General features: G+C 60.4%; 2 protein-coding genes across 2 annotated transcripts in view; one reads left to right on the top strand and one right to left on the bottom strand.

Moving 5' to 3' along the window:
• The window catches only part of ATP6V0D1 (ATPase H+ transporting V0 subunit d1), a 43065-nt gene extending 41524 nt beyond the window's left edge, over positions 1–1541 (top strand). Inside the window, exon 8 of the mRNA XM_054389525.1 lies at positions 240–1541. Coding sequence (XP_054245500.1) covers positions 240–401 — 162 coding nt within the window. The 3' untranslated portion in view covers positions 402–1541. The remainder of the gene's footprint in view (positions 1–239) is intronic.
• A 1116-nt stretch (positions 1542–2657) lies between these two features.
• Positions 2658–22877, bottom strand: HSD11B2 (hydroxysteroid 11-beta dehydrogenase 2). The gene is made up of 5 exons (XM_054389667.1): positions 22607–22877; positions 5443–5655; positions 4729–4914; positions 3570–3707; positions 2658–3019 (listed from the first exon to the last, which is right to left on the bottom strand). Exons 1-5 carry the CDS (start codon positions 22875–22877, stop codon positions 2658–2660), a joined length of 1170 nt encoding a protein of 389 aa, XP_054245642.1.
• Positions 22878–24942: the final 2065 nt, after the last annotated feature.

The following is a 24942-nucleotide window of genomic DNA, read 5'->3' as shown; positions in this document are numbered from 1 at the left end:
GGAGGATTTTTCCAGAGCTGGGGGTATAAATATTGCCTCCTCCTCAATGCCAGAGCCCATCCTGGGCACTGTGTTGTAGCTTAGAGCTGCCCCCAGCACCTGGGGATCTGCAGTGGCCACCTGTGCCGAGCCTTCAGCACCTCCCAAGCTGCTCTAACGCTCGCCTTGACCAGCTCTTGACCTCTCCTGTCTGAGGTGGACAAGTGATGGCATGTCCTGTTGTGGGCTTTCCCCCCCAGGTGAAGCTGAACAAGCTGGCCTTCCTCAACCAGTTCCACTTTGGAGTCTTCTATGCCTTTGTGAAGCTGAAGGAGCAGGAGTGCCGCAACATTGTCTGGATCGCCGAGTGCATCGCCCAGCGCCACCGCACCAAGATCGACAACTACATCCCCATCTTCTAACCCCTGCTCTCTTAACTCCCAGCCCACCCTGGAGTCCAGGGCAACCCCTCTCAGCTCCCTGACTTCCCCCTCGCCCAAACTCCAGGCTCGTCCCTGGCTGGGCTGAGGGAACTGTACAGTCGCGAGTTAAGTTATTCACGAGCTGAAGCTGTGTGTGCTGTGAGGGGGCTGGAGGGACCAGTGGCTCCTGTGTAGCAGGAGGGCCACCTCCTGTCCTGTATCCCCATAGTCCCTGTGTTGCTGTCCTCATCTCTTTGTGCTTGTGCTTCTAGAGCAAGCACCAGCAGGGGTGTTGCTGCCTCCCAGGGGTTCCCAGCCCTGCAGAGGAGCACTTCAGGCCTGCCCCGGCTGGGGGCTCTGTCTGCCTCCCAGTCAGGTTTTGTTTTGACCGTGCTATGTAGCGTAGCCCATGTTGCTGGGCAATTCCTCTGCCCCCTCTGGAGCCAGTCCTGACCTGGCAGAGCTGAGCAGCCCTGGCTGGGGCAGGGATGGAGCCCATGGGCAGAGGGCAGAGCCTGAGCACCTCCCTGCTGCAGCAGCATTTGTACTGGCACAGCCTTGCTCAGACCTCAGGAGCAGCTCTCAGCGTGTTCCCTCCTGCCCTGAAGCGTGAAATGCTTCCAGAAGCTGGTCAAGCTCCTTCCCCATCCTGAAGGACCTACAGTTTGGAGTTCACTGTCACAACCATGCAAGATTTGGGGCTGTCTGGCTGGTGCTGGACCCTTGCACCACCCCAAGGCTGGCACAATCTCCCCTGTGCAGGAGCTCCAGGCTGGTGCTGCCAGGAAACTGTATGGGCACAGCTGACCCTGGGGTCTGGCTTCATTTGGTCACCCTGAGTGCAGCTGTTGGCACAGGTGTCCCACACCCTCTTCAGGCTCTGTCTGTCTGTGGATAAGGGGTGGGAGCCAAGCCCTGGGCATGGCATGCCAGCCCTGCTCCCTGCTGCGCCAGGTCCTGTCCAGCTCGAGGTCTAGGAGCTGTCTCATGGCACTGGAGAAGCCTCCCTGGTGGGAAACACCTGCTCAGTGCTTGCTGCTGGGAGGGATTGATGGAGAGTGGCTCTGTCCCAGCTTGTGCTGTGGTCACCTCTACAGTGTTTGTGCCCCTCGTGTTCCCTCTTCTCCACACTAATAAATATCTGCCTCCTGCCCTGTGCTCTGCCTCCTTCCTTGGGCACCCACATTCTCAGGAGGGGCTTCTGACTCTGGGACTGTGATACTGGTGGAGACTGCCCCAGGTCAGGCTGGTTGTGGGGATATGGGGTGGGGGGGGAGGTGTGTCACACCATGGGAGGAAATGGCCTGAAATTGTGCCAGGGGAGGCTTAGGTTGGAGATGATGAACGATTTCTTTGCTGCAAGTGTGGTCAAGGATTGGCAGAGGCTGCCCAGGGAGGTGGTGGAGTCCCCATCCCTGGAAGTGTTCAAGAACGGTGTGGCCATGGTTTAAGTGGCCATGGTGGGGTTGGGTTGCTGGTCAGACTGGATGATCTCAGAGGGCTTCTCCAACCCAAACAATTCCACGAAAGTAAAGCCCCTGGGATTTGGTGAGGAGCAGCAGGGAGCAGGTCCAAGCCCTTCCTGGCAGGCTGAGCCCTTTTCTTGTAGCTCCTGCTATAGTGCCAGCCACAGCCCGGCTCAGCTCTGCCCAGCAGCAAGGGGTAGCCTGGAGCAAGCATGGCAGTGGTGTGGAATGAGCTGGCCAGAGCCTGGCACCGTATCAAGAAGAGATTTATTGAAAAAAAAGTGACAATCACGAAGTTCATCTGGTGAAGAGCTGTGCAGCACTGGCGGCCTGGCCGCGGCCCCTGCGCTCGCCAGGAGCACGTGGAGTGTGGCACGAAGGGCAGGGGCTGGCACCGCGGTGCCCACAGGGTCCTGGGCCTGACCCAGCCCAAGGGGGTGGGGGAGACAAAACGCAGCTCCAAGAGCCGCCAGGAGGAAGGCGTCGAGGAGCCGAGAACCACCCCTGGTCCATCCCAGCCCCTGGTGCGGAGCCTCCGAGCGGACCGGGCCCCCCGCAGGCCGTGCGGGTAGAAAAAGTACAAAAACAGGGTCTGTAGAAAACGCCGATAGAAAAGAGATCTGCCCGAGGCGGGGGAGCCAGGCGGCTGCTGCCACCTCCGGCCCTGCTCGTCCCTCCGCAGCGTGGCGGCCGCGGGGCGCTGCCGGCAGCCGGGCGCACGGCCGGGGTCCAGCGCTGCCAGGGGGAGGCTGGCACCGGCCCCGGCCCCGCACCCGCGGGCTGGCCGTGGTCAGGCCGCCTTGGCCTGGCTGTGGTGCTCCCGCCGCAGCGCTCGGGGAAGCTTGGGGTTGATGAAGAAGCCCTTGAGGAACAAGTCTCGGACGAAGTAGGGGAGGTAGCGGTGGATGAAATACATCAGCCCGAGGCCCTGCCCCGGGTAGTAGCGTACGGCCGGGTTGGCAGCCAGCAGCCCGTCCGTGATGCTGTTCACCACCGCGCTCAGGTCCTCCACCGCCACCTTCATGAACTGGATGAACTGCCGGTTGATCTCCTCCACGTAGTCCTCGCCGTAAGCCTGCAGCAGCTCTTGGGGCAGGCTGGCCACCAGCCGTTGCTTCTGCAGGTTCCAGAAGGCAGGGTCGCAAGTCGTCCCTGCAAGGATGCAGCCCCACCCCGCCCCCAGTGAGCTGTGTGGGACCCATCCTCCTCCTCCTCCAGCAGCCCTCCAACTCCCCTTCCCCACCTCCTCCTCTCAGGAAGGTCCTGTTGAAGCCCTGGCAGCGGGAGGGAAGTCACAGGGTAGGGCTAACGACGGTGGGTTCTGGTAAGCCAGGCCTAGAGCAGAGGTCTTAGCCCCTGCCTCATGGTGCTTAGGGACATGGCTCAGCAGTAGACTGTGTGGTGTTGGGTTTAAGGGCTGATCTGAAAGGTCTTCTCCACAGTAACTGATTCTGTGGCTCCACAGTGGAGATGGTGCTACCATAAACATAGCTCAGCTGCTTCAGCAGAGGAGCTGGCAGGGCTTGATCCTGCTCCTGCTCCGCATGAACCCAGAGCCCAAATGCCACATGATGGCCACTGTCCCAAGGAAGATGGCTGGGGGTGCTCCTGCACCTCTGCCTGCTCCTGCCATTGCCCCATCTCCAGCCTCCCCAGGCTACCTGCCCTTTGGGGAAAAGTGGACAGCCATGCTCCTCTTTACCTGTTTTGTAGTAGCCAGGCAGGATGAGGCTGACTTTGACCCCCCAGGGCTGGAGCTCGCTGCGGAAGGTGTCCATGAGCAGGCTGAGGGCTGCCTTCGAGGCCCCATAGGCTGCCAGGCAGGGGAAGGGAAGGTCGCCTTGGACAGAAGAGAGAACCAGCTCTGAGGCAGCTGCCCCCATGGCCAGGGAGAGAGGGGGGAAATCACACAGGGCTGTGCTCCCAGCCCCTGCTCCAGGCTTTTATTTTTGCTGAGAAAGCAGCTGGAATTTGCTTCAACTTTTGGGTTTTAATAGGGAAAAAAAATAAATAAGGAGGGTGAGGAGAGGAAGTTGGTTTGCCAGCCCTGCTGTGGCAGCAGGGGTTGCCCATGCTGGGTGCTGCTGGGCTGCCAGTCCTCAGGGTGGACACAGCCCCACAGCTCCTCGTTTCTGGGGGCCCTGTGTGGGACTTTGCGCTGCCCTCAGCTCATCCTGGGGTTCCCAGGGTCACAGACTCATAGAATGGTTTGGGATAGAAGAGACCCTAAAGATCATCCAGCTCCAACCCCCTGCCATGGGCAGGGACATCTCCTGCCAGCCCTGGGGTGCTCCAACCTTAAACACCTGCAGGGAGGGGCCTGATCTGCAGCTCCACCAACAACCACCTCAAAGGGAAAGAACCACAGATGACCCAAGGCCAAGCCTCTGCAGCCAGAAGCCCCAGCTAGAGAGCCCAGAGCATCCACCTCCACCCCTGCTCACTGCTGGGGGCTTAGGGTGGCCATGGTGGTCTTAGGTTGATGGTGGGACTTGAGGATTCATAGATTCATAGAATAGGTTGGGCTGGAAGGGACCTTCAAGACCATCTAGTTCCAACTCCCCTGCCATGGGCAGGGACACCTCCCACCAGCCCAGGGTGCCCAAGGCCTCATCCAGCCTGACCTTGAGCACCTCCAGGCAGGGGGCAGCCACAGCCTCCCTGGGCAATCTGTCCCAGTGTCTCCTCACCCTCACTGCCCACAATTTCTTCAAGCTGCTGCAGCCAGCTGGGGACAAACCAATGCCCCAGGGAGGTTGGGAGAGCTGTGCTCTGCCATGTGGATGCTCACTCCGCCCCCGGCTGGGTGTTGGAGGGCAGTGGGGAAGGGGGGTGGGGTGCGGGGGGAGTGGTCTGCTCACCCGCGGGGCTGCTGACTGTGACGATGCGGCCGCCGGTGGAGCGGAGCAGGGGCAGCAGCCCCTTGGTGAGCTCCAGCGAGCCGAAGAAATTCACCTCCATGCAGGCACGGAACTTGCCCAGCGGCGAGAGCTCGGCGTCAGCGATGGTGTCGTTGAAGCCAGCGTTGTTCACCAGGCCCCAGAGCCCTGTGGGGAGCGGCAGGCTCAAAGAAGTGACCCAAGCGGAGGACCTCCCCGCAACAACACCTCCCTCCCCCTACGGCCCCCTCCTACCACCACAGGGACTGCAGCTACCTCCCAGCTCATGGAGGTCCTGCAGGTGCCCTGGGATAACCCCCATCAGCAGACTGTTGACACAGTGTGGCACAGGGGGCATGAGGAGTGGCAAGGGGGGCATAAGGAGGCTTGACGCTGCCAGATGAGGTCCTGGGAACTACAGCACAGGAGGTTCCACCTCAGCATGAGGAGCAACTTCTTTGCTGTGAGGGTCACAGAGCACTGGAACAGGCTGCCCAGAGAGATTGTGGAGTCTCCCCTGGACACTTTCAGGACCCATCTGGATGTGTTCCTAAGTGCTGGATTCTGTGGCCCTGCTCTGGCAGTGGGGGAGGAAGGGGTTGGACTTGATGATCTTTGAGGGTCCCCTTCCAACCCCATCCTGTGAGCCTATAGGAAAACGCATGGGCACCCTGGTGGGGTGCCAAGGGCTCCTACCTGTGCTGTTGGTGTGGGCCTGGATGTGCTGCAGGACACGCTGGATGTCCTCTGGCTTGGTGAGGTCCATCTGCAGCAGGGTCAGCTTGGGCGAGCAGCTCCTGCGCAGCTCCTGGGCGCCGGGGCCCTGCGGGTCCAGCACGCTGGCGAACACCCGAAAGCCCATGGCATCCAGGTGCTGTGCTGTGGCCTGCCCAAAGCCCGAGTCACAGCCTGCAAGAGCCAAGAGGAACCTTACAGTGGCTGGAGACAGCTGCCAGCTGGCTGTCCCCAGCTCTGACACCCTCCCCCACCCCCACCTACCTCTGCCTCTCCATCCCTAGGGAGCAAACTTCCCACCTGGCATCTGCCCCCCAACTTGGGACCACCCGAGCTCATCCTTCCCACTCCAATTCCCAACCTGCTAGGGCTGTGACCTTGCCCCTGGGGCACTGGCAGGTCACAGAGCTGCTGTTTGCTCTGTGTCACACCTGCAGGAGGAAGAACCCCCGCCCTTATCTGCAGCCCCATCGCCCTGAGCGCCTTGCTGCTGCACGCTGCAGGTAAGCGGCACCAGGACAGCCCTGAGGCACTGCAGGGCCACAGCCAGAGAGCCCCAAAACAGCTTCCCAAAGCTTCATCAGGCACCATCCAGAGCTGCCCCAAAGCTCAGAGACGTTGCCTGTCCCAAATGCCTTTCCACACCCCCCTGCCCCATAAATGGTGGCCAAGGAGCACAGCAGTTCCTTGTCTGGTTGAGGATGCCAAGGGAATTAAAAAGGAGGAGGGAGGGGAGGAATAAAAAAAGAGAGATCCCAGTCTGCTTCTGCCACCCCACATCCTGGAGAACAGGTCTTGTGAGGAGCAGCTGAGGGACCTGGGGTTGTTTAGCCTGGAGAAAAGGAGGCTGAGGAGAGACCTTCCTGCTCTCTACAACTCCCTGAAAGGAGGCTGGAGCAAAGTGGTGGTTGGTCTCTTCTCCCAAGAAAGGAGTGATAGGACAAGAGGAAACAGCCTCAACTTGCACTAAAGGGAGGTTTAGGTTGGGCATTAGAAGAAACTTCTTCCCTGAGAGAGTTCTCAAAGACTGGCACAAGCTGCCCAGGGAGGTGGTTGAATCCCCATCCCTGGAGGTGTTTAAAAGCTGCAGAGGTGGTGCTGAGGGCGATGGTTTAGCACCAACCTTGGTTAGAGAGGGATTGGACTCCTATCATCTTGAAGGTCTTTCCCAACCCAAACCATTCTGTGACTCTATTCTGCCCTTCAAGGCAGCATCAACCGGGCTGCCCCACGCTGGAGCTTGCTGCCGTGCCCAGAGCCAGCCTCACCTCCTCTCTACCTCTCAGCTGCAGCAGGGGAATTGCAGGTGACGCTGTGGGGGTGGCCGCGGGACAGCCCCGGGCGGGAGCTGGGTGTCGCAGGGCCGGTGGCTGGGGCGGAGCGGCCGACACGCAAACAAACAGCGGCAGCAGGGTACAGCCTGTTCCTGGGGCCGATGGCAGCGCTGATATAGCTCGCAGGCAGCCAGTGCCACCGCTGCTGCCCAGGCGCATTAACCATTAACTGAGGAGCGCTGCAGGGACAGCCCTGCAGCTCATGCACCCTCCTGCCTGGCACTCTTGGGTGCTTTTTAGGACAGCCCTGAGAAGGGCATCAGGAACCACCCCGGCTGGCCATGGGCACTGCCAACCACTCCATGTCCCGCCCCCTTCTACCCCCCAAGCTCCACACTCCTCCCCAGCAATCTTGGGGTGGGCACAGGGATTGGATGAGACACCCCCTCCTCCTTCTCTGCTCCCACACTCCCAGGCTAGGATTGGGGTGCTGCTGGCTCCAGCTCTCAGGGTGCCAGGTAAACCATCCTCAGCTTGATGCCTACAAGCAGGTGTCCAGCCTAGCTTTCATAGACTCACAGGATGGGAAGGGATGGAGGGGACTTCTGGAAATCATCAAGTCCAACCCCACCACCCCCCACCACCAGAGCAAGTCACACAGGAACACATCCAGGGGGGCTGGAAGCTCTTCATGGATGGAGACTCCACAACCTCTCTGGGCAGCCTGCTCCAGGCCTCCAGCACCCTCACACCAAACAAGTTTCTCCTCATGTTGAGGTGGAACCTTCTGGGTTCCAGCTCATACCTATTGCTGGGCATCACCCAAAAGAGCCTGGCACCTTCACCTTGACACCCACCCCTCGGATAGTGATAGACATTGATCAGGTCCCCTCTCAGCCTTCCCTTCTCCCAACTAAACAGCCCCAGAAACCCCTAAGAAAGTCCCTGGCCAGAGCTCAGACTAACAGCACACCCCAGAAACTGCTCAGCTGGCAGGCAGGGGGCTGCAGGGTCACCCTTTTCCCACACATCACCCAGCACACTTCCACGCCAGGCTGGCACAACATCACCCCCACCTCCCCGGTGCCACAGAGGATGCCGGCAGTGCTGCCGGCACAGCCCATCGGCCTCTCCCCTCTCTGGGAAAAGGGTCAGGCTCCCAGCAGCCGCGCAGATAAAGCTGCACTTCACCTTGCCCAGCAGCGCAGGAGAAAACTGCAATAAAGATAAGCTTTAAAAGAGGGAAAAAAAACAATAAGAGGAAAGTGCTCACGGGCAACGGCCTGGCCGCGCAGCTGCCAGCACCCCGTTGGCACCGCCGCTGGCAGCCGGGCACCTTGCGCTGCTCCCTCCACGCATCATCTCTCCCCCACCGCCTCCCGAGCCTCCAAAACACTGAGAAACGGCCCCCAAAACCACCTCCTCTCCCCCAAGGGAAACAAGTTTGCTGCCCCGTGTGGGGCAAAGCCTGGCAAGGAGAGGGAGCCAGCACGGCCGCCGAGCCGGGCAGGGTTGCTTTGGCCCCGGCGCAGCGGAGCGCTCGGGTCGGAAGTTTTAATTTATTCACACACGCAAAGGAAAAAAGGAAAAAAGAAAGCGCTCCCGGGAGGCTGGCGGGGGCCCGGGGCCAGCGGGGTGAGGATGCTGTGGTGTTATTTAAGGTCTCTGGCGCTGCTCAGCTTCCTGGCCGCCCTGCTCGGGCATGGCCAAGAGCGAGGGGAGGGACGACGAAACCCCCCTGGGACCGCAGCACGTGGCCCGAAAGCGGAGCTGCTCACCCGGGGCCCCGCTGGCTCCCCGTGGCCATCGCCACACCAAGCCGCCAGCCACGCCGGGGCTGGAGCCGCTGCCTTCTCTGGCTTGGCTTGGCCACGGCCCGGCAGCGCTGGAGCCGGCCAGTCTGTACGGCCCCGGTGAGGCTGGCGCTGGGCTCGCCGCCCTCCGAGGATGCTGCATCACGAGGAGAAGCCGGCCCCGGCTCCCCCCTTCCAGCCCTGGCTCCCTGCTCACCAAGGGGGTTTGCATCTGCGCCGGCAGAAGGGACCACGGTCAGACCGAGGGAGCAGGAGAAGCCCAGCCTAGGGAGTGCGGTGGAGGAGGATGGGCAGCTGGAAGCCCGCATCACATCCCCACATCGCATACCCCTACCTCCCCCCCAGCAACCAGAGACCCAAACCCAGGGTGCAAAATCCAGCAGATTTTGCTCAGCAAGAGAGGACAAAGAGGGGGCAAAAGCCCACTCCGTGGAGCTTCTGCTGGAGCTGGGGGGTGGCAGCATTTCCCTGGGGACTTTGCAGAAGCTCCAAGTGCTGCTCTGGCTTCCCCAGCAGTGGGGGCATGCCAGGGGATTGGCACAACCAGTCCCAGCTTTACCTTTTTTGAACAAGCAAAAAGGTTTGGCTTCCAAGCTGGAGCTTGCTGAACGGAGCTGAGCTGGGCAACAACACAGCTACTGCCCAGGGGGTGCCAAACCACAGCCACCCACCTGCCCTGTGCCCACTGCCAGCACCATGCAGGATGGAGAGCTGCTGGCACAGGTCTACCATGCCCACCCTGATGTAATTCAAGGGTGGCTTCCTCACCTGAGCTGTGGAGCTGCAAGCCATGGATCTTCATGCTGAGCCACAAACCACACAGTCACAGATTGCATTGGGTTAGAAAGGACCCTCCAAGGGCATCCTGCCCAACCCCCCTGCAGGCAGCAGGGACACCTCCAGCTGCAGCAGGCTGCCCAGGGACACAGCCAGGCTGAGCTTGAATGGATCCAGGGATGGAGCCTCCAGCACCTCCCTGAGCAACCTGTGCCAGTGTCTGCCCAGCCTCCCTGGGCACAACTTCCTCCTGAGCTCCAACCTGACTCTGCCCTGCTCCACTTCCAAACCATTGCCCCTGGGCCTATCCCCACAGCCCCTTCTGAACAGTCCCTCCCCAGCCTGCCTGCAGCTCCCCCTTTGAGCATCCTTATCCCTGAGCTGCAAACTCTGCAGCCTCATCCCTGGGCCACAATCTGTGCACCCTGAGCCCCAAGCCACACAAGGAGCATCCTCATCCCTTAGCCACAAGCCATGCACCCCCAGCCCCAAGCCCCCCCACCCTGGGATGAGCTCAGCACAGCCCTGCCCAAGCTCAGTGCTCAGAAGGCAGCTCAGCTGCAGTGGCTTTGTGCAAAGCTGCCCTAAGCCCAGTGGCTGCAGCAGGAGCTGCCCCTCCATGGCCACCTCAGTGTGGAAGCTGGAGAGGGGGTGCCCTAGGACTGACTAGCTCCTCCAGCTTAGCCCTGGCAGTGTGGGCAGCCCTAGGGGCACCTGGTGAGAGCAAGGAGCTGCAGGGCATCCTTTGGGGGTGTTCCATCACTCACCATGCCAAGGGGCAGCTGGGTGTGTGCCATCCTGGTTGGGCATCCACAGCAGCATCACCCCAGCTCTGCAGGCCATGGGCTGGGTGCCCCTCTGCAGCCTTGCCACCACTCCCCAAGCACCAGGACATCAATCCCAGCTCCCAAACAGAGCTCCTGGGGCTGCACTCCCAGCACCCTGCCCAGGATGGGGCTGTCAGCAGGCTCCCAGCACAGGGCTGCAGGAGACTGCCAGCTGTGGGGCAGGGGTGCCAAGGCTGAGCAGATTAAGGCACTGAGCTCTTGTTTCCATAGGCCTGGGCTCGGCTCCTGCTCACGATGCCAACCTAAACAGGGCTGACATTTTGCTCAGAGGTGTTGCCTGCTGGCCCCAGCTGGACTCACCACCATCACCACCACTGCTGCTGCCTCATCTCCATCTCTGCTGGGCATGGGATTGGGCTAAGCCCAGCTGCACCCTGGGGAGGCTCAGCTGGGCATCCAAAAGGGCACAGCAGGGACTGCTCCTGGCTCAGCTGCTTGGGAATGCTCCTCCCAGCTCCACCCTGGGAATAGCAGAGGGACCTCACAGATGCAGCAGCCCAGGGCAAGCTGGCACCAGGCTGGAGCGGTGGGGACAGCGGCACCAGAGGGGAGGGGATGTCCCCTCAAAGTCACCAGATGGGACTCAGGGAGGGGGTCCCCTGCACAGGGCAGGTCCAGGCAGGATGAAGCACCCAGCAGATGCCCCTGTGGGCAGGGCAGGGCCCTGTGGCCAACCCCTGCTGGATGCCACAGGCATTTGGAGAGAGTGAGGAGTGATAAAGGGGTGATGTCACCCCGGGCCAGAGGGAACACATTCTTGGCAGGGTGCTGAGGAGGGAGTGGACAGCAGGAGCACCTGAGCCCATGGCAGCTCAGCTGAGCTGTCCTGGTCATTCTGCCAGCTACTGCCCACCACCTGCCCGCACCCAAGGCCCTGCCACAGGAGTGGGGCTGGGCAGGGGCATTGGCAGCCCCCATCTCCACCCCACTACACCCGGTGGCATCACTGCCAGCAGGGAAACACACACCCCAGTCATGGCAGCATGCCAGGCTGGCAGCAGGCTCTCCTTCTGCCCATGGACCCCACCTCCAGCAGATGGGAACAGGATGGCAGGAGGTGGCAGCAGCCCCTGGGAGGCTGCTGCTGGCCCTCAGTGCCTGCTTTTGGAAGCCACAATCCTCATTTAAACACCACCAACCCAACCCAACCCCTGGAGATGCCTTCAGGGAGGACCCCTACTGGGGTCCCATCCCCAAGCCCCCAGTGAGGGACAATGCACAAGCAGCCCCCAACCCCAGCAGCCTGGGTGGCCAATCCCTGCCAAGCCTCAGCCTCCATCCTCAGGGCAGAACCTGAGCCAAGAGGGCACACAGTGTTGGGGTGGGGACACCCCTCAAACACCCCCCCCTCCCCCTGCCCAGAGACCTCCCCTACCAGCACAGGCAGCTGGGCAGATACTGCCAGCCCTGGGGTGCTGACAGCTCAGGATGAAGGGTGACAGAGAGGTGACAATGGGTGGGGGTTCAGGCAGCCCACCCAGGGAGGCCCCAAGTGCCTGCTGCACCAGGGCAGGGCTCAGACAGGCCCCCAAGGGAGGCAGAAGGCAGAGCTGGGGATCCCCTTCACAGGGGGCAAACCCCTGCCTGTGCCAGGCCAGATGGAGTGAATGCCAAGGGCCATGCTGCAGCCTCACACCCCCCCACCTCTGCTCAGCAAGGTGTCTGTCACTCAGCACCCCACAGAACCAGGGAAATCCGATTTTCTGCCCAGGCACAGAGGATGAGGAGCCCTGAGGCCAGCACAGATGTGCCCATCAGGCCCTGAATCAGAGGAGAGAGCATCAGCAACACTGGGAAGCCAACAGCACAGAAGCAGCCACGAGATCAAGCAGTGCTGGGAGCACAGCCCTGCCCCAGCACTGTCCCTGAGTCCCTGAAAGCCACCCAGAAGCCTTACCACCCTCTGCCACCAAAAGCTATGGGCAGCAGAGGCTGCTTGCAACTGGTGAGGCCAAGAAAGGCAGGAGCTTGGCACATTGCCCTGGGGTGCCCAGGACAGCACTGAGCCCAACTTGGGAGAGCAGTGGAGCCCACCAGGGATGGCAACAGAGCCCAGTACAAAGCCAGTGCCTGGTGAAATGCTTGAGGGGAATCAGGATCCATCCACAAGATGCTTGGCACAAGCTCTGAGCCCTTGGGAGGGGCACCTGGACTTTCTAAACTCAGCCTAAGGGCTTGCACCAGCAGGGTCAGCAAATGCCAAAGCACCAGAGCCTTCCTCAGGCATGGGAGCTGCAGGACAGCCCAGGAGATAAACCAGCAGTGAATGCTGCTGCCAGCAAGGACCAACTCAGAGCTCACAAACAAGTGGGGCAGAGGAAGTTGCCTCTCCTCCAGCCACACTTTGGGGTTTCTCAGAAAAAAAAAAAAAAAAAAAGGTGGGGGGCAGGGAATTTCCTAGAAGCAGCTGCTGGCTGCACCCCAGGGCTGGACAGCATCTTCCAGCAGCCACCACCTCCAGCAAGGGGAGGCTGGAGAGCTGGGCAGAGAGAACCTACTGAGTTCAGCAAGGGCCAGTGCAGGTTTTCCTGCACCCGGGGAGGAGCAGCTCCCTGCAGGTGAAGGGTTGATCCACTGCAAAGCATCTCCCTGGAGAAGGACCTGGGAGCGATGGTGGAGAACAAGTTCACCATGAGCCAGCAATGTGCCCTTGTGGCCAAGAAGGCAAATGAGTTCCTGTGGCACCATCAAGAAGAGGGTGGCCAGCAGGTCAAGGGAGGATTTCCCTCTCTTCCACCCTAGCTACATCTGGAGGTCTGGGTCCAGTTCTGGGCTCCCCAGCTCAGGAGGGACAGGGAACTGCTGGAGAGAATCCAGGGGAGGCTGCAAAGCTGCTGAGGGACTTGGAGCAGCTCTGTGAGGAGCAAAGGCTGAGAGCCCTGGGGCTGAGAGCCTGCAGAAGAGCAGCCCCAGAGGGGAGCTGAGCAATGCTCAGCAAGAGCTGAAGGAGCTGTGGGGGCAAGAGGCTGGGGCCAGGCTCTGCTCAGTGGTGCCCAGGGACAGGCCAAGGGGCAGAGGGCACAGACTGGCACCCAGGAGGTTCCATCTGAGCAGGAGGAGAAAGTTGTTTGGTGTGAGGGTGCTGGAGGCCTGGAGCAGGCTGCCCAGAGAGGCTGTGGAGTGTCCTTGTGTGGAGAGCTTCCAACCCCCCCTGGGCATTGTGCTGCTGGGCAAGCTGCTGTGGGTGCCCTGCTGGAGCAGGGGCTTGGGCTGGGTGAGCTCCAGAGGTCCCTTCCAAACCCAACCATGCTGGGACTGAGAGAGCCTCTTCCCAAAAGGGGAAGACAAACTCTCACAGTCAAAGGATTCGAGCTTTTTCAGGCAAGGGAAGAGCAGGAGAAGACAACAGCACAGACCTCACCTGTGACATCACAGCTATTCTGGGATGGATGGATGTTCCTCTGAGAGGAGGAAGCTGTGAAGAGCCCTGGTGCTAACTGGGTTAATCATCACCTTCAGAGGGAACACAGAGAACTGGGAACAGGGGAGCCACGGACACCATCCATCAGGCAGAGCTGTCGCTGGGAAGGACACCAATAGCCCAGGGACACTTCCACTGGATCAGTGCCAATGCCAACCCAGCACCACTAGCACACCCACCCAGCCTCCAGGAGACAGAGAGGCCAGGTGGGGACCAGCCCAGGAAGCCCTAAAGCTCTGCCAGCCACAGCTGGGATGTGGCACTCAAGATAATAGAATCAGTCAGGGTTGGAAGGGACCACAAGGATCATCCAGTTCCAACCCCCCTGCCATGGGCAGGGACACCTCACACTGGATCAGGCTGGCCAGAGCCTCATCCAGCCTGGCCTTAAACACCTCCAGGAATGGGGCCTCAACCACCTCCCTGCACAACCCATTCCAGGCTCTCACCACTCTCATGGGGAAGAACTTCTTCCTCGTGTCCAGCCTGAACCTCCCCACTTCCAGCTTTGTTCCATTCCCTCCCAGTCCTGTCACTACCTGAGATCTTAAAAAGTCCCTTCCCAGCTTTCTTGGAGCCCCCTTCAGATACTGGAAGGCCACAAGAAGGTCACCTCAGAGCCTTCTCTTCTCCAGAGTGAACAACCCTGATGCTCCTGGAGAACAAGGTGGTGGCAGCCAAGCTGTGGCTGAGGCACCTCCTGGGCTGCAAAAGAGCTCCCCAGAGGCTCCCCAGCCACCAGTCAAGCCCCAGATCTCTCTCTCACACACCAAGCCCCAGGAGGCAGCAAGGAGAGGCAGAAGGTCATGCCCAAGGTGTGATATGGGCAAAGCTAAGCCATCCCCAAGCAGAAGAAGGGAGGAGCAGCTCTTCTCTGTGGACCACCATGAGTCATAGAATCATGGAATTGTCAGGGTTGGAAGGGAGCTCAAGGCTCAGCCAGCTCCAACCCCCTGCCATGGGCAGGGACACCTCACACCACAGCAGGTTGCTCACAGCCACCTCCAGCCTGGCTGCAAAAACCTCCAGGCAGGAGGCTTCCACCACCTCCCTGGGCAACCTCTGCCAGGCTCTCACCACCCTCCTGGGGAAAAAACCACCCTAGAGACACCTCAGAAAAGTTATTGCTAACCAGGAGAGCAAAACACCACAGCCACCACAGGACTAGGAGAACCTCTGGTCAGCCATGGAAGTGCTCTGAACCACCTGGGTGATGCCATCCCACCCACCACGGAGCTGGGCAAGGCACAGGGAGCTGGGCTAGGCAGTGCCAGCAGGGCTAAAGCCAAGCTTAGGGCTCAGTTAGCAACAGCACCAGCAAGCTGCCAGGGAGGTGCAGCAGTCTGGGGGTATTCTGGGGAGGAAAATCTGCTGTGCCTTAGAAGGTGCCACCTCATCACTTCCCTTCTCACAGGGCCAAACTCTCACCACCTGGGCACAAGGCCAGGCCCTCAGACAAAATGGGCACAAGTCCTGCCCATCATGGTTGCCTCTGCCAACTGCTTTCCCTCGCAGCTTCCAGCTCCACATGGAGCTCAGGGTTGGGTTTTTAATGGAAGCTGAGCAGCCACCTAAGTGAGCATCAGCTGAGCTTCAAGCCAAGGCAGCTCTTGAAATGCATTGAGCTGCTGAGACCTCCAGGCTAAGAGCCAAACCTCAGCTGAGGTTTCCCCCTCCCCACCAGCTCACCAGTTTGGGTACCACAGGCCTATTTTGGGTGCATTTTCCACCCCACCCCCCAAATCCATGCAGGTGACACTCCAGGGTGATGTGCTTGGGCATAGCTGTGCTGTGCCAGGCTGCCCAGGGCAGCTTGGGCCAGAAAAAGCAGAGGGCAGGCTGAGGAGGGCACAGAAGTCACCACACTGCACATCCCCAGGCTTGTCCCCACCTGCCAGCTGGGAGCCTAGAGGGAGTCACAGGACCACAGAAGCATTCAGGCTGGAAAAAAAGCCCCTCAGGATCCCCAGGGCTCACAGTGCCTTTGGAGGTGGGCAGGAGGGGCTGATGTGTGTGGTGTGTATGCCAGACAGGAGCACAACCACCAGAGTGGAGGAACAGGGGAGGGGGGTCACAAACCTGCTCATCTGGTGGCAGCTGAGAGACCCAGCAGGAGAAGATTACCAGCAGAAGAAACAAAAGGCTTGAAAAAGAAGTAGGCCAGACATCCACAGAGGCAGCAGAGCAGGTGCCAGCCCCAGGAGCCCAGCTCACCAACCCCCAGCCCTCCTTTCCATGCCCAGCCTTGCCCTGGGTGGGAGGGGGGGCAGCAGCCACCCATCTGGCTCCTTGAGGACAACCACCCTCAGCACCACAGAGCCTGCAAAGCCAGAAACTGCTTCTCAAGCTGCAGAGCCTCAGAGCCTGCAAATCCCAGGACAGCACCGCCACGTGGGATGGGAAAAGCAGCTCCCAACTGGCAAGCTGATAAAAAGGCTCAGGGGCTGGCAGCTCTCCAGGGCAGAAGGAAGCAGAAGTGATATGCTGCACGTGGAAGCACACACAGGGATTGGAGATTGTGGATGCACCACAGCAGCCAGGGGGAACTGGAGGAGGGGGACAGGCGTGTGCTGGGCAAGGCTTGGAGTAAAAACAACCTCAAAAGTCCCAAACTCTACCTCTAGCAGCACACCAAGAGCACAGTCTTGGGCATGTCCCACCTTGCAGGCTCCACAGAGCTGAGATCCAGGAGGGAAAAGGGGAGGTGAAGAGGTATGAGGTGGACGAGGCACTTGGTCCATGGTCTAGTTGATTACTTAGGGTTAGGGGATTGGTTGGACTTAAAGCTGGAAGTGAGGAGATTCAGACTGGATGTGAGGAAGAAGTTCTTCCCCATGAGAGTGGTGAGAGCCTGGAATGGGTTGCCCAGGGAGGTGGTTGAGGCCCCATCCCTGGAGGTGTTTAAGGCCAGGCTGGATGAGGCTCTGGCCAGCCTGATGTAGTGTGAGGTGTCCCTGCCCATGGCAGGGGGGTTGGCACTGGATGAGCCTTGAGCTCCCTTCCAACCCTGACTGATTCTCTGATGATCTTGGAGGTCTCTTCCAACCTGGTCAATCCTCTATGAGAACCCTGCATGGGTCAGCTAAGGCAGACAGGACTCCAGCTGGGCTTTTGGACCAGCACTGAAGCACAGCTATGGGAAGAAGGCAAATGCTTGCCCTGGCCTGCTGGGACCACCTTGAAGACCCTCTCTAAACCCATTCCTCCTCAAGTCAAACCATCCAGGCAAGTCCAGCACCCCCATGTCACCAGCAGCAAAAGCAGCACAGCTCTTCCCTCAGCCCCTGGCTGGAGGGGAGCTGCACTCAGCAGTGGGGAACCCGATCCCAGCCCTCATTAAAAGATGTGCTGCTCATTGGCCTAGAGGGGCAGCAGCTGCCCACACTCCTCCCGGAGCCTCTGCTCCCATCTGACAATCTCATTCCTGCAGGGAAGCCTCTGCTCTGTGGCTCTCATGTCCCCGGGTAACCCCAGAGCCTTCCCCCAAGCCAGCTTTGGGTTTTCTTGATCAACTCTGCTCTCCCGACGTTGTGCAACTCCGAGGTGCTCTGCCTCCTAATTAGCTGCGCTCATCACTTTTGGTTACCAGCGCTTAAACACAAAAACCCCCAACAAAAAACACAACCCCCTCCCCCCCCGAGGCAGCCACCAGCACCGCAGCTCTCCGTCCTCAGCAGGGCTCATTCCGCAGCGAAGCAGGACCAAGCAGGCACCCAAACAGCTGTGCTGAGCAAGGCACCCAGCTTCTGAAGCAGCTAAAGGTGTGGAGAGCTGCTGGCAAAGCTGGGAAGAGCTTCAGCCCTGCAAAGCAGGGTAAGAGAAGGCAAATTTCCTGCTCTGCTCCCAGACACCCCACAGCTGCAGAGCTGAAGCCCCAGCCAGAGCTAAAATGCTGCATTTTGGGTTGGTGGTTTTTTCTTACCCTCCCCCCCACCCCTCCCTTCTTTAAGCACACAACAGATTGCTTGGACACCAGGGCTGGAGGTTGGGTTTTGGTCCTGTCATGTCTGTCTCCTCCTCCCCTCACCTCCCCAGCTCAGAGGAGCAGTTGTCCCTGCTGTTAATCTTTAATAGATCCTGGAAAACCCAGAGCAGTTCCAGGGAATGAGCTGATTTTCAGCCCTGCACTTAACCCAGGGAAGACACCAGGACCCTCAGAGCTGCCAGGGAAGACACCAGGACCCTCAGAGCTGCCAGGGAAGACACCAGGACCCTCAGAGCTGCCAGGGAAGACACCAGGACCAGCAGCAGGCTAGAAGCCATCAGTGGAGACCTATAGTATCTTTGCATGAAGCTTTACTCATCACAAGGCTGTTGGGCAGGCTCAGCACCAAGCACAGGTTGTGAGGTGCCATGCTAGTGCCCAAGGCATGCCCTGGAGCACAGGTGCCCATCCCAGAGCCAGCATGAATTACTCAGCAACCTCAAAGCCCAACCACCACCGAAGTTCAGCTGGAAAAGGAGTCCCAGAGGGGACATCAAAGCCCAGACAGGAGTGATGCTACTGCTCCTCCACCACCAAGGGAAGTGAGTTACTTTCATGGCAGAAGAGTGGCAATGCCAACATCTGGATCAACTGACTCCCATCCTGCCACCATCAGAGGCTTCAACATCTGTCAAGTCCGTGGGAAATGCTTTGACTCCAATCAAGTTTGCAAAGCCTCTGGTAACCTTGAGCAGGACCTGAAGCTCTGACCTGTTTCAGATCACTAATGGGGCATGCAGCTGTAACCAGAGCCCCACCAGGAAACCCCAGGGTCCCCTCCAGCCAGGGAGGAAAGAAGAGCAGCAGCAGTTTGAGTCCAGAGCAGCCTGACCTGCCAAACTGTTTTGTTCACAAAGATGATTTGTTGGGGTCTGCAGCCACCTCCTTGGCTTTGTAGGCCGCACCAAGGAGGAGTAAGGATGCAAGGGACCCAAATCACCTCCCCCAGGCAGCCATCCTATGGCTTTGGGTTATTTTGGAGCTAATTCAAGTGCAGCCTTCACAGGCAGAGCAATGAGGCACTGCTGGCAACTGCTCTTCCAAGGTGAAGGGTCAGTACTGATGCCTTGCTCCACAGCTCATGGCTTCCCTCTGCTCTGGCTCAACCCTGTAGAGAGATACATGGTCTCCAGGCTGGTACTGTGTTTGGTCCTTCCCAAGCATCTCTAACTCAGGCAATTAGCTACTGTCCAACAATCCACCCCCATGCAGCTGCACACAGCAGAGCCACACAACAACAAAGGGCTTGCAACAGCTCCAGCCACACAGCAGAGCCCCGAGGTGCTCCCAGCCATCCTTCCACCACCTCCAGACACTGAACTCGGTTGTATTGAGTGGTTTCTGTGGTCTCACCAAACCTCACAGGCATCCAGTAAGACCACAGGGATCAAAGGAGAGGCCAGGCTCACATCTAAACCCAGATCAAAGCCAAACCTTGCACGAAGTGCCCTCAGCCTGGATTTGGAGAGGCCAAAGAGTGGCAGCTCATTGCTTCCCTCTGAAGCTGCTCTTGTAGACCACCACCCTTGCACTGGCTCCAGGGGCTGGAGAGCTTTTGACATCAATTACCAAGAGGGAGGAGGGGGGAATACAAGCAACACTTCTCCACTCACACACATCAGGGGGGCCCTGGCACACCCAAGGACAGCGAGTTTGGATCTGGGAAGGGGCATGCTGAGAAGGCAGCCTTTGGATGCTCAAAGCAAGGCTGCTACTTGTGAGCTGCCTGAACACTGAGCCATGGGTGCCCACCACCAGCATCAGCACCCTGAGGTGCCCTGACTTGGTGACAAGGGATGCCAGGATGTCAGCTCTCCCTCAGCTTGCTGGTGCCAGGTCAGCCTCGGGTCAGGCAGCTGCCTGTGCCCTGCCTGCCCACACCACAGGCATGCTGAGATCTCTGCAGCTTCCCATGCTGGGCTGAAGCCTGTGCCAGCCCACGGGCTGGTCTTTGAGGCAGGTTTGGGCTCACAGGCAGGCTCAGCACAGCATGCCAAGGGCAGCTTGGAGAGGGTTGCCACCTCCCTCCCAGCCCTGGGCTGGAGCAGCTGATCTCCACTCCCCTCCTCATCCTGCCTGAGCTGCCGGGGCTGACCTCTCCCAGGCCAGCTGCACAGGAGGGCATTCTCCTCCCCACTGCAAACAGCTGTGACCTCCCCCCCCGCCCCGTGAAGGCAGGATTAACACTTTCCTCCCCCCTTGCCCCCGGCCATACCCTGGAGACATGCTCCTGAAGAAAGCAGACCGCGGAGATGCAAAGCAAGACCCCCGAGGTCACAGCCGCGGATAAACACAGCGCCACAGGGACCAGTGGCCACCTACTTTGCAAGCCCAAAGGATGCACCACAGGAGACCGCAGCATCCCTCTTTCCCATCCGGAGGCAGCAGCTGCCCAGCCCTGCTCCAGCCCCATGTGCCACACCTGAAACGCAAACCTGCAGCAGATGGGAAACGCTGCAGCTCCGGAGTCCCTGCTGCTGCTACCACAGGGTCAGCAGCTCCACATCTGCTCTCTGCTGCTTTCCCACTGAGCTGCACAGTTCGTTTCCCCTCCAAACTCTCCCATAAGCTGAGGTTTGATCAGCCAGCACTCTCCAGGGCAGCACATGGAGCTGCAGCATCGCACACAGAGCTTGATCAGGGCGGGGGGGCTGCGAGAACAGGCAGGAGGAAGGGCTGGGACACCTTGATCAGGAGGTACAACGGCACTGCAGCCACAGCTCCTTGCTCCAGGGAAGCATCACCTAACCCACACAGCTCCCTGCTGTGGCATTAAGCCAGTGGCCAAGCAAACTGTGCAGAAGAGGAAACGATGCCCAGAGCTTGCTGGGCTGCGAGCTGCACCGCTCCGTGGCAAGCATGAGGAGGGACTTTGGTGTATTTCTCCTGACCTACAGGGTCCAGCACACACTCAGCACGGCAGAAGCCCCATCACAGATGTGCAGCATCCCTGAGGCCCCCAGCTCTGTGCTTCTCCCTCTGCAGGATTTACTTCCCACGGGCAGAAGGGCTGCTTCTCTCCAGGAGCCTCCCCCTCCTGCCCGGATCCTCCTCCGCTGCTGCTCCAACACCAGACGCCGCTCCAAGCCCAGCTGCTGCCAGGAGGTGTCTGGAATTAAATCCTCCAAAGAATCAGGCTAATTCCTCGGCAAATGCTCCTCTAGGGTTGGCATCCCAGGGAGGAGCAGCCCTCACCATGCCCCTCAGCGGGCACCTGGTGGAAGCTGCCAGGCGAGGAAGCGCCAATGCCTGCACCTCCAACAGGTAAAACCACCGAGTATTTACAGCCCAGAGCAAACACACCGGGGCTGCCGAGGTGTCACCTCCAAGCACCAGGGCAAGAACACCCTGTTCCAGCCACTGACTCACTAATTATACAGGCAATGCCACAGAGCCAGGGTTGGCTTGACCCGGTGTGCCACGGGGCACCTGCGAGCGCAGGGCTGTCAGAAACGACCTCCCCAGGCAGCCCTGCCCTGCCCTGCCGCCGCTGCTTTTGACCTTCACTCCCTTGAATCATTCATTCATCTGCTGCCTTGCTCCTCTGAGTTTCCTCCTTGGAGAGAGGCCTCCCCCTCCACTTCCCACCAGACCTCAGGACCCAGATCTTGACTCCCATTCCACACAGCAGGACCCAGTTTCAGAGGGAAAGCAAATCCTCTTCTCCAGCTGGAAGGGCTCCAAGCCCAGCTCAGGCATCCCCCCACCAGGATATAGGATCCCATCCTTGGGAGCACCTCCTCTCAGCACACCTCTGGGAGCAGCCACACTGGGCTCCAGTGCTCCTTCCTCACCCCATGCCCAGTTTCTGAGGAACCTTAACTCCTCTTCTCCAGCTGGAAGGACTCCAAGCCCAGCTCAGGCATCTCCCCACCAGGATACAGGATCCCATCCTTGGGAGCACCTCCTCTCAGCACACCTCTGGAAGCAGCCACACTGGGCTCCAGTGCTTCCTCCTCACCCCAAGCCCAGTTTTTGAGGAACCTCAAATCCTCTTCTCCAGCTGGAGGGCCTCCAAGCCCAGCTCAGGCATCTTCCACAAGGATACAAAATTCCATCCTTGGGAGCACCACCAAGGTCATACCCAAGGGTTTCCCTCCTCTCGGCATCCTCTCAGCACACCTGTGGGAGCAGCCACCCTGGGCTCCAGTGCTTCCTCCTCATCTCATGTCTGCTGCCATCATCCCACAGCAAAGAAGTACCTGCTGGTCCCAGTCACTACCATCATCATCCTCCAGCCCTGATACTGGGAAGAAGGAGAGGAGAGAGCACTCCCATACCAAGATATCCTAAAGAGATTCAGCCAACAAGCCAGAGGTCTATGTGGCTGGATCACACCCTATCTCCTGCAGACCCACATTCCCAATGGAAGAGCTCTGGGCCAGGAAGCCAGAAAAGGATTTGTGGAGCACATCCCCAGGGATACCCCCAGACAGAGTGGGAACAACCTCATTTGTCCTCAGCAGCTCTGGATGAAGCAATGGTGTTCAGCCCTGGGTAGCTGCCTCTGGAGATACTCTTGAGAAGCTTTCTAAGAACAAGGCATGGCTCAGAGAGGAGGAGGACAACCCATGGGCCACGCAGATGCTCTCAAGCAGCTCGGCTCTGTGCCAGCCCCACCACATTTCCCATCCAAGCTCCCAGCTTCCACAGGCAGCAGCTCCCAGCACCACGCTGCAACTGGTGGCCGGTGCTTGAGAGTCCGTGAGCCGAGGGCTTGCTTGAAAGGACCAACAACAACTCCCCTCCTGCAGGAGCAAGAGGACCTACAGCCCAGACTAGACGTGGAGGAGGAGGGATGAACAGGTGGGACGGTGACCGCCCCCCCACAAGGAGGGAGGAGACCAGCACCCAGGCGGGACGGTGGCCCCGCCAAGGAAGGAGGGGATCAGCACCCAGGCGGGACCCCCGCTCGGGTGGCACCAGGGGACACACCGCTCACCACCGAGCCCCAAACCCACGCCGAGGCCGTCGAGCCGTCGAGGCCGCCCGTGCCCCGCACTCACCTGTGACCAGCACGGCTCTGCCCGCCACCGGCAGCAGCCTGCGGGGCGATGCCCGCCACAGCAGCAGGCAGGCGGCGGCGGCGGCCAGGGCCAGCCCCAGGGGCAGCGGCAGGCAGGCGCGGCACAGGCTCTGCAGCCCGGCCAGCCCGAGCAAGGGCAGTAGCAGCCCCCGGCCCGGCTCCAGGGCCCTCCGGGCCGCCCTCAGCGCCAGGCTGCCGGCCAGGGCCGCCCACAGCGCCCCGTACGCCCAGCGCTCCAACCCCGGCTCCATCCCGGGCCCCGGCCCCGCCGCTGCCGCCGCGCCCGGCCCCGCCGCGCCCCTTTATAACCGCCCAGCCGGTGGGAACGGGGCGGGGCTGCTCCCGCCGCCGCCAATGGCAGCCGAGCGGCCCCGAGCCGGGGCACCGGGCACAGCCGGCACCGGACCGGCACCCCCGTAACCCCCGGGCACTGCCGGGACCGGCACCTGACCGCCACACCCCGGCCACTGCCGGGACTGGCACCGGACCGGCACACACCGACACCCTGCCGGGACCGGGCCGGCACCCCCGGCACTCCCCGAGCACTACCCGAGCACTGCCGGGACTGGCACCGGACCGGCACACACCGACAGCCTGCCGGGACCGGACCGGCACCCCCGGTGCTCCCCGAGCACTACCCGAGCACTGCCGGGACTGGTACCGGAACGACATCCGCCGGCACACACCGGGCATTGCCGGGACTGGACCGGCACCCCTCCGGGACCGAGCTGGCACACCCCGACACTCCCGGGGCACTGCCGGTACTTGGTACCGACACCGTGCTGGGTCCCGGGGCTGCGACCGACGCAGCCGAGCCCAGCGAGACAAGGGGACTCCTGTGGCGTGGCTCGGCTCGGCTCGGCTCAGCCCGGCTCAGGACACTGTGCCACCCAGGTGGGCACGGCTCATACAGCACAGCTTGGGACCTTGTGCCACCTCGGGACATTGTGCCAGCTGAGCAAGCATGGTGCAGTCCAGCTTAGCTCAGCTCAGCACGGCTCAGAATGGCTCAGGACTTGATGATGCCCAGGTAGGCACAGCTCAGCTTGGCATGGCTCATCTTGGCTCAGGACATTGTGCCATCTAGGTGGGCAAGAGTTGGCTCAGCTCAGCGCAGCTCAGGGCACTGAGCTGCATAGGTGGGCACAGCTCAGCTTGGCATGGCTCAGCTTAGCTTAGCAGGGCTCAGCATGGCTCAGCTCAGGACATCATGCCACCCAGGTGGGAAAGGCTCAGGTTGGCACAGCTGAGCTCAGCTCAGCTTGGTTTGACACAGCTCGGCTTGAGGCAGAATGATTCGGCTCAGTCCAGCGTGTCTCGTGCCACCTAGGTAGGCACAGCTCAGCTTGACTGGGCTCAGTTCAGCACAGCTTGCCACATCATGCCACCTAGGTAGGCACAGCTCAGCTTGATTCAACCTGACTCAGCTTGGTTCAGCTCAGTTCAGGATGGCATGGCTTGGCACAGCTCAGCTTGGCTTGGCACAGCTCAGCTTGGCTTGGTTGGTCCCAGCACAGCTTGGCTCAGTGCCCAAGGGCTTGGGCAGAGCTTCCCGGCAGTGCTTTCAGCCATGCTTGATGGGAGGGCAAATCCCCTGCCCGCTGTCAGAGCCTGAACCAATGTCACCAGCATCCATGTCCCATGGGACAGGGGGAGCACAAGGCTCAGACCCCTCGGTGCCACCCCTCCATTGTTGTCACTCCTTGCAGGATGATGTCCCTGCCCATCACAAGCCCTCTGGACCCACCCATCTCCTGGGGCAGCACTGGGCCATGTGCCACCTGGGTCCTGGCACTGTGCTCAGCTGTGCTCAGGTTCCTCTCTGTGCCCAGAGCCAGCAGGTGGGCTGTGACTCCTGTCCCTAATACAGAGCTGCTGTCCCCAAGCCTGCACCCTGCTGTTTGTTGCCAGCTGGCATGGGCAGTGCCGTGCCACCCAACTTGCCAGCGTTACCCTGGGGCTGTGGCACAGCCAGGTGTGCTGGGAGCTCCCTTTGTCCCAGCTTGGCACTTACACAGCTTGAGGGAAGCCCTGCTGCTCAATGCTCAGTGCCAGGCCATGCCAGGCCTGTGCCAGCCCTGGCCAGGGGGGACAAAGTCCTCTCCTGCCCAGGTTTATGATGTGGGTAACTGGCGCTGCTGCCCCGCGTTGTTGAGTGCCCACTTTAATATTTCACCGGGACTCTGGATGTGGTGATCCTCCTTTTGGCCCTGCCTGGGCCTTGGCACCTTCTGCCATGCCAGCCACACCACCACCAGTCCTAGGCCAGCCTTGCCAGCCTTCATCAGCCTTGGCAGAGAGCAGTGGTGATGCCCA

The sequence above is a fragment of the Indicator indicator genome, chromosome 19, assembly GCF_027791375.1.
Source record: "Indicator indicator isolate 239-I01 chromosome 19, UM_Iind_1.1, whole genome shotgun sequence".
Classification (NCBI taxonomy): domain Eukaryota; kingdom Metazoa; phylum Chordata; class Aves; order Piciformes; family Indicatoridae; genus Indicator; species Indicator indicator.
This window is presented reverse-complemented; position numbering and strand designations above follow the sequence as displayed.

What these genes read in the sequence shown, in the direction of transcription:
- HSD11B2 (XM_054389667.1), bottom strand. Translation starts at nt 22,877, where the DNA reads ATGGAGCCGGGGTTGGAGCGCTGGGCGTACGGGGCGCTGTGGGCGGCC. An exon ending in CACAGTCAGCAGCCCCGCGG is followed by an intron (nt 3,708 to 4,728) that starts GTGAGCAGACCA and finishes CTTCTGTCCAAG; the next exon opens with GCGACCTTCCCTTCCCCTGC. An exon ending in GCCTGGCTACTACAAAACAG is followed by an intron (nt 3,020 to 3,569) that starts GTAAAGAGGAGC and finishes GCATCCTTGCAG; the next exon opens with GGACGACTTGCGACCCTGCC.